Source organism: Notolepis coatsorum, assembly GCF_963971535.1.
Source record: "Notolepis coatsorum genome assembly, chromosome: 9".
NCBI classification, from domain to species: Eukaryota; Metazoa; Chordata; class Actinopteri; order Aulopiformes; family Paralepididae; genus Notolepis; species Notolepis coatsorum.
In genome coordinates, this window is record NC_140173.1 from 10,995,408 (window position 1) to 11,009,330 (window position 13,923).

A 13,923-nucleotide genomic window follows, 5' to 3' on the forward strand; every position below is an offset into this window, starting at 1 on the left:
TCCAATGCTCCAGTATTTGGAGGCGGCAGGTCTGGAAAGTAAACTAAATGATTTAGTCAATTTCCAGGTAATTTGACCTAGCTATTTTAAACAAATTGCTCACCCTTTCACTACCACACTACAGAAGGTTAACCCTTTCACTACCACACTACAGAAGGTTAACCCTTTCACTGCCATCTGTAGTGTGATAGTGAAAGGGTTAAGAGAGTCTGCGAACACCACTAAATATCAGCAATATTACTAGCCTATAGTCACAATGTAAAACAATGATGTCTAAAGATGTCGCTCGGAATTTTAAATCTGGAACCTACCACAATCAGGACAGCTGAAACCCGCCCAATTTTTCGCTGCCGACTAAAAACACACCTCTTCATTCAATATGTGATTAATAATGAAATGCCACTATCTATACTACTATCTACTATGTACTATGCTACTATGCCTATACTGTACTACCTAGTTACTATGCTAGTAATATGTTTATCCTGCCATGCACTCACGTTCAACGCTGTTTGATGAACAATACCATTGACCCTCAGCTGCCAGAGCTGTACCCCTTCTGCTCACTTGTTGTACACAACTTGTAAGTCACTTTGGATAAAAGCATCAGCTAAATTAATGTAATGTAAATTTGGAAAAAGTATAGGAACTACAAATCATTCAATTATGATCCTTCTCTTACGCCCCCTTCTTTTCTCATGTGACTCCTCCTCTCCCTCCCCTCCCCCTCCCCCTCCCCCTCCTCCTCCTCCTCCTCCTCCTCCTCCTCCTCCTCCTCCTCCTCCTCCTTCTCCTCCCTCTCCCCCTCCCCCTCCCTCTCCTCCAGATGTGACGGTGATGTACCAGAACGGGCTGCCGGTGATCTCGGTCAGTTTGCCGTCCCGGCGAGAGCGCTGCCAGTTCACCCTGAAGCCGCTGAGCGACTGCGTGGGCGTCTTCCTGCAACAGCTCCAGGCGGAGGACCGAGGCATCGACCGCGTCGCCATCTACTCCACAGGTAACCAGGCCGCTTCATTACTTCAGGCAACCTTCTTGCGTTCAGCGCCCCACGTGACCACGCCTAGCACGCCCCCGCGGCAGTGCCAGAGCGGCAGCGGCAGGCGGCAGAGTGGCAGCGGCGTGCAGGTTGCCGCACGCAATCCCCCCTGTTTTAACATCGACGGTTAGCTCAACTCGTTCCTCAGCTTGCTGTGGAGCCTGCGGTCAGGTTGGTGACGAGTTCTAATCACTTCAATTTTTTTTACATTTTTTTTTACGTTTAATTAATTTATCGCCTCTCTATATAAACGTCTTTCTTTCGCCGGTTAAGTTTAGGCATTCTTTCGGAGTTGGTTAAGGTTAGGGTTAAGTTTAGGCATTCTTTCGGAGTTGGTTAAGGTTAAGTTTAGGCATTCTTTCGGAGTTGGTTAAGGTTAAGTTTAGGCATTCTTTCGGAGTTGGTTAAGGTTAAGTTTAGGCATTCTTTCGGAGTTGGTTAAGGTTAAGTTTAGGCATTCTTTCGGAGTTGGTTAAGGATAGGGTTAAGTTTAGGCATTCTTTCGGAGTTGGTTATGGTTAGGGTTAAGTTTAGGCATTCTTTCGGAGTTGGTTAAGGTTAGAGTTTGTCGCAGAACATGGCAATAGAATGCCTGTCTTTCTTTCACCGGAGCAGCAGCCTATTTCCGCTCTGCCGCTCTGCCTCTCTGCCGCGGTCACATGGGCGGCGTGGCCAATCAGAGAAACGCTGAACGCAAGTAGGTTGCCTTAAGTGTTCACGCAACCAGGCCGCGCTGATTGTAACTTTCAGCTCAGCTGTGAACAAAATGACACGTCATTTCTGGAATGACATAAAAGCACACATCATGTTCCACGTTTGTCAACGCAAAACCAATCACCCTATGACGACGAACACTTTATTCCTTATAATTCCTTTATACCATGGCCTCTGTGAATACTCTTTTCTGATTGGCCAGCAGGTGTGTGCGCGTTAAAAGGTGCTTGGCTCAAGTTTAATCACCGTTCTAAATTCATCCCTACTACTCAACCTTCACTTCATAATCCCTTCACTTATCATGGCACACGCATTCCCAATTTTAACGGTGACAATTTGAATAAATGGCACATATTCTTTTGTCTTTGGCAAGTGGCCTTGGTATGAGCAGAATAATCAACACTCCGCTGTGTGTCTGGTGGTTCTTGGCCTCCACGTGGTGGTTTAAAACAGTTTTAACACACACCTACTCGTTGACCATCCCTTACATAATGCATCGTAGATTGACAGACAAACCACCAATAGTCGATTATTCGGTCGTAGCAACTGTGGAATTATACTGCAAGCATCTGCACCATGGTCTTTTTGTATCTTGACAATATAAACATTTTAAATGGGTAATTTCCTGTATATCCTGTGGCAGGAAATACACTTGGGTCCAAGCAGTCCACCTGGCAACGACATTCTCCTGAAACATTCTATATAAAATATCATATCGCTCGCCTACCACCGCAGAGACTCTGGGATCGAATCCAGCTGTCAGCGGTGCCTCCGGCTTGGTCAGTCGACCCTACTAACACAATCGTCAGTCCTGGTCGTTGTAAACAGCGACTCCTACTGGTCGCTACATAAAAAAGATTAAATATCATATTGCGATTACTTTTGACAGACGGGCTGTCGCCGTATTCAAGTCGGGAGGTCGTTCTTTGAAGTCCAGATGAATTCTACATAAAAAAATAAAATAAATTTAAATCTTTTCCCCCCTCCTTTTTCTCCGTTTTTCTCCCATCCCAATGTTAGTCGTTATGCCAATTCCCAATCCCCTTCCTGGTCGTTGCGCACTCTACCCCCTACAGTCGGTCTGGGAGAGTAGAGGCTATCGCATGCTTCCTCCGACACATGTGTAGCCAATCAACCGCTTCTTTTCACCTGGCAGCGCTGACTCTCACTGAGAGGGTGTAACGTGTGGAAGGATCACACTACTAGGGATGCCCCCCGAAACCGGTTCTAAACGGGAACCGGTACTAAATTAGAAAAAAACTGAGTATTAATAAGCTCCGACGTCATCGGTACTGCTATCGGTACTCGAGAAATTATGGAGTTTTTTTTGTTGAGGAATTTAAACGTTGCAAACTAATCTTGTTGGCCGTTTTCTATATCTCTCCTCCCTCAGTCTCTCTCTGCCTGCGTGAGGAGCGGGCTGTGCTGTGCTCACACACACACTCACACACACACACACACGGGTGCTGTTGTAGGCTACAGTACAGACAGCTCTGCTCTCATCATGGCGGACAGAACGAAACGTTCAAAAGTCTGGGTCTATTTTACTAAAGTCGATGCTCACAACGCTCGTTGCCACAAGTGCAACAAGACATTTGCCAGTAATGTATAAGCGCTGGTACTCGTCAATGTGGCCGGCGGGGAGCTAACGTTATTAGCCTGAGCTCCGGTAGTAGAGTAATGGCCGACATTCCGGAAGTAAAAAAACGAATGAGAGCTTCCGATAGGTGGTAAGAACAGCAGAGGTGGGTGCAAGCGGTGTGACGTAATTGGCAGAATCGACTGTCAATCAAAATAGTATTGTATGACTCCGACATGGTGGAATACCATAAACATATTTCTTGATGTTTCCTTTTTTTTAAGTAAGTAAAGAGGCCTATGTTCATATCAGTGAGCACAATTTGTAACACAAAAAGAGAGATGTGTAGCCTATTTATTTAATATTTTATTTATTCATTTTATTATTATTTTATTTGTTGCCATGCAACTGTTTGTTTGAACTTTTGCTGTAAAACAGCATTACATTTGTTGTTAATTATAAAAAGTCTATAATTCAGACACATTTAAAACATTGCTGCTGCTGTTGCTGCTGAATAAATAATATTTATTTATATTTATATAGTTATATAAAAGAATAATAAAGCAATTTCGATTCTGTTCTTAATTAATTGTTTTTTTTTCTTGCAAAATAATCAAAAAGAACCGATAAGAGTATCGATAAAGTACCGAACCGTTAAGCAGTATCGATAAGAGTAGTACTATTGATAAAATCCTAACGATACCCATCCCTACACACTACCCCCCTTAGATCCTTTCCTCGCTGAGCAGGCGCCCCGACCGAACTGTAGGAGTCGCTGTTTACAACGACCAGGACCCACCCACCGGCTTTCCCACCCTCTAACACTGCCAATTGTGTTAGTACGACGGCCGGCCAAGCCGGAAGCAACGCTGAGAGCTGGGCTCGATACCAGTATATCCTGCGTTAGTGGCGAGCGCCTTGCCCACTGCGCCACCCAGCAGCCCGCTTATTGCAGCTTTAACGTGATACCCCTAGTACACATATATTTGTATCGAGTATTTGTCGAGGGTGTAACACCGTTGGAGTGACCATTAAATGATTTGAAGTCTCCGCCCCCACTGTACAATCCCTCCATAACAAGCACGCCTGCTTTCACTCGCAACCTATTTTACAGAAAAATTGCGAGAGGGGAGGAACAGTGTTGTAGAGATGTGAGAGGCGCTCGTTGGATAACAAGATAGTGGTTGGACAGCAGAGAGAGGAGGAACAGTGTTGTAGAGATGTGAGAGGCGCTCGTTGGATAACAAGATAGTGGTTGGACAGCAGAGAGAGGAGGAACAGTGTTGTAGAGATGTGAGAGGCGCTCGTTGGATAACAAGATAGTGGTTGGACAGCAGAGAGAGGAGGAACAGTGTTGTAGAGATGTGAGAGGCGCTCGTTGGATAACAAGATAGTGGTTGGACAGCAGAGAGAGGAGGAACAGTGTTGTAGAGATGTGAGAGGCGCTCGTTGGATAACAAGATAGTGGTTGGACAGCAGAGAGAGGAGGAACAGTGTTGTAGAGATGTGAGAGGCGCTCGTTGGATAACAAGATAGTGGTTGGACAGCAGAGAGAGGAGGAACAGTGTTGTAGAGATGTGAGAGGCGCTCGTTGGATAACAAGATAGTGGTTGGACAGCAGAGAGGAGGAACAGTGTTGTAGAGATGTGAGAGGCGCTCGTTGGATAACAAGATAGTGGTTGGACAGCAGAGAGAGGAGGAACAGTGTTGTAGAGATGTGAGAGGCGCTCGTTGGATAGCAAGATAGTGGTTGGACAGCAGAGAGAGGAGGAACAGTGTTGTAGAGATGTGAGAGGCGCTCGTTGGATAACAAGATAGTGGTTGGACAGCAGAGAGAGAGGAACAGTGTTGTAGAGATGTGAGAGGCGCTCGTTGGATAACAAGATAGTGGTTGGACAGCAGAGAGAGGAGGAACAGTGTTGTAGAGATGTGAGAGGCGCTCGTTGGATAACAAGATAGTGGTTGGACAGCAGAGAGAGGAGGAACAGTGTTGTAGAGATGTGAGAGGCGCTCGTTGGATAACAAGATAGTGGTTGGACAGCAGAGAGAGGAGGAACAGTGTTGTAGAGATGTGAGAGGCGCTCGTTGGATAACAAGATAGTGGTTGGACAGCAGAGAGAGGAGGAACAGTGTTGTAGAGATGTGAGAGGCGCTCGTTGGATAACAAGATAGTGGTTGGACAGCAGAGAGAGGAGGAACAGTGTTGTAGAGATGTGAGAGGCGCTCGTTGGATAACAAGATAGTGGTTGGACAGCAGAGAGAGGAGGAACAGTGTTGTAGAGATGTGAGAGGCGCTCGTTGGATAACAAGATAGTGGTTGGACAGCAGAGAGAGGAGGAACAGTGTTGTAGAGATGTGAGAGGCGCTCGTTGGATAACAAGATAGTGGTTGGACAGCAGAGAGAGGAGGAACAGTGTTGTAGAGATGTGAGAGGCGCTCGTTGGATAACAAGATAGTGGTTGGACAGCAGAGAGAGGAGGAACAGTGTTGTAGAGATGTGAGAGGCGCTCGTTGGATAACAAGATAGTGGTTGGACAGCAGAGAGAGGAGGAACAGTGTTGTAGAGATGTGAGAGGCGCTCGTTGGATAACAAGATAGTGGTTGGACAGCAGAGAGGAGGAACAGTGTTGTAGAGATGTGAGAGGCGCTCGTTGGATAGCAAGATAGTGGTTGGACAGCAGAGAGAGGAGGAACAGTGTTGTAGAGATGTGAGAGGCGCTCGTTGGATAACAAGATAGTGGTTGGACAGCAGAGAGAGGAGGAACAGTGTTGTAGAGATGTGAGAGGCGCTCGTTGGATAACAAGATAGTGGTTGGACAGCAGAGAGAGGAGGAACAGTGTTGTAGAGATGTGAGAGGCGCTCGTTGGATAACAAGATAGTGGTTGGACAGCAGAGAGAGGAGGAACAGTGTTGTAGAGATGTGAGAGGCGCTCGTTGGATAACAAGATAGTGGTTGGACAGCAGAGAGAGGAGGAACAGTGTTGTAGAGATGTGAGAGGCGCTCGTTGGATAACAAGATAGTGGTTGGACAGCAGAGAGAGGAGGAACAGTGTTGTAGAGATGTGAGAGGCGCTCGTTGGATAACAAGATAGTGGTTGGACAGCAGAGAGAGGAGGAACAGTGTTGTAGAGATGTGAGAGGCGCTCGTTGGATAACAAGATAGTGGTTGGACAGCAGAGAGAGGAGGAACAGTGTTGTAGAGATGTGAGAGGCGCTCGTTGGATAACAAGATAGTGGTTGGACAGCAGAGAGAGGAGGAACAGTGTTGTAGAGATGTGAGAGGCGCTCGTTGGATAACAAGATAGTGGTTGGACAGCAGAGAGAGGAGGAACAGTGTTGTAGAGATGTGAGAGGCGCTCGTTGGATAACAAGATAGTGGTTGGACAGCAGAGAGAGGAGGAACAGTGTTGTAGAGATGTGAGAGGCGCTCGTTGGATAACAAGATAGTGGTTGGACAGCAGAGAGAGGAGGAACAGTGTTGTAGAGATGTGAGAGGCGCTCGTTGGATAACAAGATAGTGGTTGGACAGCAGAGAGAGGAGGAACAGTGTTGTAGAGATGTGAGAGGCGCTCGTTGGATAACAAGATAGTGGTTGGACAGCAGAGAGAGGAGGAACAGTGTTGTAGAGATGTGAGAGGCGCTTGTTGGATAACAAGATAGTGGTTGGACAGCAGAGAGAGGAGGAACAGTGTTGTAGAGATGTGAGAGGCGCTCGTTGGATAACAAGATAGTGGTTGGACAGCAGAGAGAGGAGGAACAGTGTTGTAGAGATGTGAGAGGCGCTCGTTGGATAACAAGATAGTGGTTGGACAGCAGAGAGAGGAGGAACAGTGTTGTAGAGATGTGAGAGGCGCTCGTTGGATAACAAGATAGTGGTTGGACAGCAGAGAGAGGAGGAACAGTGTTGTAGAGATGTGAGAGGCGCTCGTTGGATAACAAGATAGTGGTTGGACAGCAGAGAGGAGGAACAGTGTTGTAGAGATGTGAGAGGCGCTCGTTGGATAACAAGATAGTGGTTGGACAGCAGAGAGAGGAGGAACAGTGTTGTAGAGATGTGAGAGGCGCTCGTTGGATAACAAGATAGTGGTTGGACAGCAGAGAGAGGAGGAACAGTGTTGTAGAGATGTGAGAGGCGCTCGTTGGATAGCAAGATAGTGGTTGGACAGCAGAGAGAGGAGGAACAGTGTTGTAGAGATGTGAGAGGCGCTCGTTGGATAACAAGATAGTGGTTGGACAGCAGAGAGAGGAGGAACAGTGTTGTAGAGATGTGAGAGGCGCTCGTTGGATAACAAGATAGTGGTTGGACAGCAGAGAGAGGAGGAACAGTGTTGTAGAGATGTGAGAGGCGCTTGTTGGATAACAAGATAGTGGTTGGACAGCAGAGAGAGGAGGAACAGTGTTGTAGAGATGTGAGAGGCGCTCGTTGGATAACAAGATAGTGGTTGGACAGCAGAGAGAGGAGGAACAGTGTTGTAGAGATGTGAGAGGCGCTCGTTGGATAACAAGATAGTGGTTGGACAGCAGAGAGAGGAGGAACAGTGTTGTAGAGATGTGAGAGGCGCTCGTTGGATAACAAGATAGTGGTTGGACAGCAGAGAGAGGAGGAACAGTGTTGTAGAGATGTGAGAGGCGCTCGTTGGATAACAAGATAGTGGTTGGACAGCAGAGAGAGGAGGAACAGTGTTGTAGAGATGTGAGAGGCGCTCGTTGGATAACAAGATAGTGGTTGGACAGCAGAGAGAGGAGGAACAGTGTTGTAGAGATGTGAGAGGCGCTCGTTGGATAGCAAGATAGTGGTTGGACACCGGTGTGAGTCATTGTTTTGTGAAGTAAAATTTGTTAAGTTCACTTCATAGGTTGGTTAAATGGTATTTAGTTTAGTTTATTTGGTTTATGAAAAGGACAGTGTGAGTGCGGCCGGGTAGCGCAGCGGACTAAGCGTCTGTCTACCACCGCAGAGACACTGGTATCGAATCCAGCTGTCAGCGGTGCCTCCGGCTTGGGCCGGCCGTCATACTGACCCAATTGGCAGAGTCAGCGGGAGGGAAGCCGGTGGGTGGTAATCTGGTCGTTGTAAACAGCAACTCCTACAGGTCGATCAGGGCGCCTGCACAGCGAGGAAGGGGTCTGGGTGAGGTAGTGTGACCTCCCACACGTTACACCTCACCCAATGAGAGTCCTCGCTGGCAGGTGAAAAGAGGCTGCTGGCTGTCTCCTATGTATCGGAGGAAGCATGTGATAGACTTCAGGGCTCCCTAGACCGGCAAGTAGGGGGCAAATGCGTGCAACGACCAGGAAGGGGAGGGGGGAATTGGCATAACGACTAAAAAAATTGGGATGGGAGGAAAATACAAGAAAAACAGGAGGAGAAAAAGTGGATAAAAAAAAAAGGACAGTGTGCACGTACATACATGCATGCGTATACGGGCCCTCTTTAGGACGATTTGCCCACCAGCGCGACACGGCACTTTGCGAGCGTCTACCGGCTCGGTGTGCATTTTTTATAAAACATATAATATATAGAATTAAAGCCCTATTTGTTGCCGTTGGAATGCCAGATCTGTTCAGCGGTTCTCGAGTTACATGCCGATATGTCTTTGTACATGCGAGTGTCAGATTACCACTCCTGACTCCCAAGGCTCTGGAACTGTCAATCATTCAGCGATTGCGAAAATTATTGGTCAGGGTTGTAGCCAATGAGTGTAGCTTTCCAATGATACCCCACGTGGGGTTGTGCGAATCAGGGATCTACTGTAGGTGAAAATGTGCGAGTGAATACAGAAAGTGAAAAACACACGGAATGCTTTGCCGTCAATGAGGAAAGGGATTACTGGAGAACTTTCTTTTTTGTACACAGTTTACCAAGATCGCTCTAAATCCCCCATTTCTGAACAGAATTTTATGAAATCTGGACCTGTACTACATAAGGCTATTATGGACCCACTGTGTGTTCCAGCTTATACCAATATTTTGGGATATAATTATTTTGGATATTGCAACTACTACAGAAAAACGTGAGTACACAAGTACAACTCAAGTTCAGCCCTATGCTATTCTATTTCATTAGCACTAAAAGTGATTTTTCTTTATTGTGTAAGAAACTTCAGAATGTTATCTTTCAAAAGAGACCAGGCTTATGCATGTGCTATAAGTATAAAGTATAAAGATAAGCTTTGCAAAGAAAGTATGCAGTCCTTCAAGTTCAAGTAAAAAGAAAATTGCCGCTTTTCCTGTATGTACACTCGACGTGACTGTAAATGAGGGAAACCTCAGTTGCCTTTTCAAGTTTAAATAAAGGTTTGATTGTATTGCCATCTGTAGTCCTAGACGGTAAACAAAGTACAAAACAGTCATACGGTCGTACAGTAGTCTAACGCATCTTTTAGTGTAGAAACATGAACGGTGCCACATGGTTCAATTTAAACAGCTGTCCTGTCGAAATTAGCATAACGTATAGCTGCTTAAGGGCTGGGGTGAGTTCTGGGGTGAGTTACTACAGTAGTGGCATCAAGGTGTGCGTTAGGAACTGGAGACTACAGTAACAGTATAACAAGGGCCGCGTCTCTTGCTTTCATTAATCCCCGTAGCTTCTCATTGAACCGTGGAAAGGTCTGTCTGTGTTTATGTTGTTGTTGGATATATGATATGGCTGTTTTAAAAGCCTCCCCGGCCCGCTGCTCACAGTTTGCCCTGTTTTGAACTTCCAGCTGCTTAAACCGACAAGGCTGGCTGCTCTTTGTGCTTCCCCTCCATGGAGAGAGAGAGGCCGTGCTGCTGTCGATAGCTATTCCTGACAGAAAGAGCTGTGGTGCACAGAGGGAGCTGTGCGCTATAATGTCAAAACATCTCAAGCTAAAGAGCGCTTCACACTGATTTGAGTCGCCTAGCAACAGATGCCATGAGCAGTCTTTCCACTTTATTTTGCTCTTGCCAGCTAAAATAAAAATAGGTGTCTGTTGGACACAGACCCTTAGCAAGCTTGAGGTGCTGCGCTGAGGTTTAGGCCGCGCCCCCTTGTTGTATCTCTTGAACCGTTTGTCGTAGAGACTTGCGGGTTGTGCCATTGTACTCAGTAGGGATATCCTCTTTCATTGGTCTATGTTGACCACGCCCCCTATCCTTAGGCCGCGCCCCCTTGTTGTATCTCTTGAACCGTTTGTCGTAGAGACTTGCGGGTTGTGCCATTGTACTCAGTAGGGATATCCTCTTTCATTGGTCTATGTTGACCACGCCCCCTATCCTTAGGCCGCGCCCCCTTGTTGTATCTTTTGAACCGTTTGTCGTAGAGACTTGCGGGTTGTGCCATTGTACTCAGTAGGGATATCCTCTTTCATTGGTCTATGTTGACCACGCCCCCTATCCTTAGGCCGCGCCCCCTTGTTGTATCTTTTGAACCGTTTGTCGTAGAGACTTGCGGGTTGTGCCATTGTACTCAGTAGGGATATCCTCTTTCATTGGTCTATGTTGACCACGCCCCCTATACTTAGGCCGTGCCCCCTTTTTGTATCTTTTGAACCGTTTGTCGTAGAGACTTGCGGGTTGTGCCATTGTACTCAGTAGGGATATCCTCTTTCATTGGTCTATGTTGACCACGCCCCCTATCCTTAGGCCGCGCCCCCTTGTTGTATCTTTTGAACCGTTTGTCGTAGAGACTTGCGGGTTGTGCCATTGTACTCAGTAGGGATATCCTCTTTCATTGGTCTATGTTGACCACGCCCCCTATCCTTAGGCCGTGCCCCCTTGTTGTATCTTTTGAACCGTTTGTCGTAGAGACTTGCGGGTTGTGCCATTGTACTCAGTAGGGATATCCTCTTTCATTGGTCTATGTTGACCACGCCCCCTATCCTTAGGCCGTGCCCCCTTTTTGTATCTTTTGAACCGTTTGTCGTAGAGACTTGCGGGTTGTGCCATTGTACTCAGTAGGGATATCCTCTTTCATTGGTCTATGTTGACCACGCCCCCTATCCTTAGGCCGTGCCCCCTTGTTGTATCTTTTGAACCGTTTGTCGTAGAGACTTGCGGGTTGTGCCATTGTACTCAGTAGGGATATCCTCTTTCATTGGTCTATGTTGACCACGCCCCCTATACTTAGGCCGTGCCCCCTTTTTGTATCTTTTGAACCATTTGTCGTAGAGACTTGCGGGTTGTGCCATTGTACTCAGTAGGGATATCCTCTTTCATTGGTCTATGTTGACCACGCCGGCGGTGCACAGGCATCACCCACACTTTCACAATTTCCCCCGCGGAATTGTCTAGTTACATTAGCATTATATCAAATATTACAAAATGTATAATAATAATAAAATGTTATATGTCAAGCATTGTGCCTGTACCCAAAAGTAACCTCTTTACTTGTTTTTTTAAAGCTTTCTTTGCTTGCTTCTTGAGTAATTGCATAATTACTATTACTATTATGGCAACCTATTCCAATGTGAGATGGCCCTAGTATACATAGCAGTTATTTTCATTGCATTTGATCTCGGTAGAGGAATTGAAACAGGACCCCTGGTGACTTGTCTTGTCCTGTGCTCATGTCTGTCTTGGGAAAAGGTTATTCTTGAGTTCAGGCAGCTTGGTTGTTTAGACACAGTTATATTCCTGAATAGTGTTAGTAGGCTGCGTGTCGATCTGTCCTCTACTTTCAACCACACAAGATCGCTATGCATTTGGTCGACAGCTGTTCTCATAGAACACCTGAGTGCAAGACGAGCTGCTCGTTTCTGCACAATCTGATGTTTTTTTTTGTCTTTTTTTGCTGCACTTGACCAGATTGCTGGGCAGTAGTTAAGTTAGATTAATGCGTTAATTATATTATCGCGCGATACTAGTATAGCGTTAACGCAGCACGTTAACGCCGTTAACGGCCCAGCTCTAGTTTTAACCCTGTAGCACTTTGGGATCCCAGCGAACAAAAAGTGCAATACAAATTAAATGTATTATTAATTTATTGTAACTGCACTTTGTAGACAGAAACAGGTTAGATTGTGCCCCTCATGCCCTCTCTCTCCTGCCCGCTCCAGATGGTGCCAGGGTGGCGTCGTCTACAGGGATAGACATCCTGCTGCTGGACGACTTCAAGCTGGTCATCAACGACACCACACACCTCGTGAGACCCCCACGGAGAGGTGAGCACACACACACACACACACACACACACACACACACACACACACACACACACACACACACACACACACACACACACACACACACACCTCGTGAGACCCCCACGGAGAGGTGAGCACACACACACACACACACACACACACACACACACACACACACCTAGTGAGACCCCCACGGAGAGGTGAGCACACACACACACACACACACACACACACACACACACACACACACCTAGTGAGACCCCCACGGAGAGGTGAGCACACACACACACACACACACACACACACACACACACACACACACACACACACACACACACACACACCTCGTGAGACCCCCACGGAGAGGTGAGCACACACACACACACACACACACACACACACACACACACACACACACACACACACACACACACACACACACCTCGTGAGACCCCCACGGAGAGGTGAGCACACACACACACACCTCGTGAGACCCCCACGGAGAGGTGAGCACACACACACACACACACACACACACACACACACACACACACACACACACACACACACCTCGTGAGACCCCCACGGAGAGGTGAGCACACACACACACACACACACACACACACACACACACACACCTTGTGAGACCCCCACGGAGAGGTGAGCACACACACACACACACACACACACACACACACACACACACACACACACACACACACACACCTCGTGAGACCCCCACGGAGAGGTGAGCACACACACACACACACACACACACACACACACACACACACACACACCTCGTGAGACCCCCACGGAGAGGTGAGCACACACACACACACACACACACACACACACACACACCTCGTGAGACCCCCACGGAGAGGTGAGCACACACACACACACACACACACACACACACACACACCTCGTGAGACCCCCACGGAGAGGTGAGCACACACACACACACACACACCTCGTGAGACCCCCACGGAGAGGTGAGCACACACACACACACACACACACACACACACACCTCGTGAGACCCCCACGGAGAGGTGAGCACACACACACACACACACACACCTCGTGAGACCCCCACGGAGAGGTGAGCACACACACACACACACACACACCTCGTGAGACCCCCACGGAGAGGTGAGCACACACACACACACACACACACACACACACACACCTCGTGAGACCCCCACGGAGAGGTGAGCACACACACACACACACACACCTCGTGAGACCCCCACGGAGAGGTGAGCACACACACACACACACACACACACACACACACACCTCGTGAGACCCCCACGGAGAGGTGAGCACACACACACACACACACACACACACACCTCGTGAGACCCCCACGGAGAGGTGAGCACACACACACACACACACACACACACACACACACCTCGTGAGACCCCCACGGAGAGGTGAGCACACACACACACACACACACACACACACACAC

At 47.6% G+C, this 13,923-nt stretch overlaps 1 protein-coding gene across 1 annotated transcript in view; it reads left to right on the top strand.

Annotated features, from left to right (window-relative positions):
• Positions 1 to 13,923, top strand: part of mcu (mitochondrial calcium uniporter) — a 54,221-nt gene that overhangs the window by 19,890 nt on the left and 20,408 nt on the right. The window contains exons 2-3 of the mRNA XM_084321481.1: positions 827 to 997; positions 12,351 to 12,455. Of these exons, the coding sequence (XP_084177607.1) occupies positions 838 to 997; positions 12,351 to 12,455 (265 nt within the window). The 5' untranslated portion in view covers positions 827 to 837. The remainder of the gene's footprint in view (positions 1 to 826; positions 998 to 12,350; positions 12,456 to 13,923) is intronic.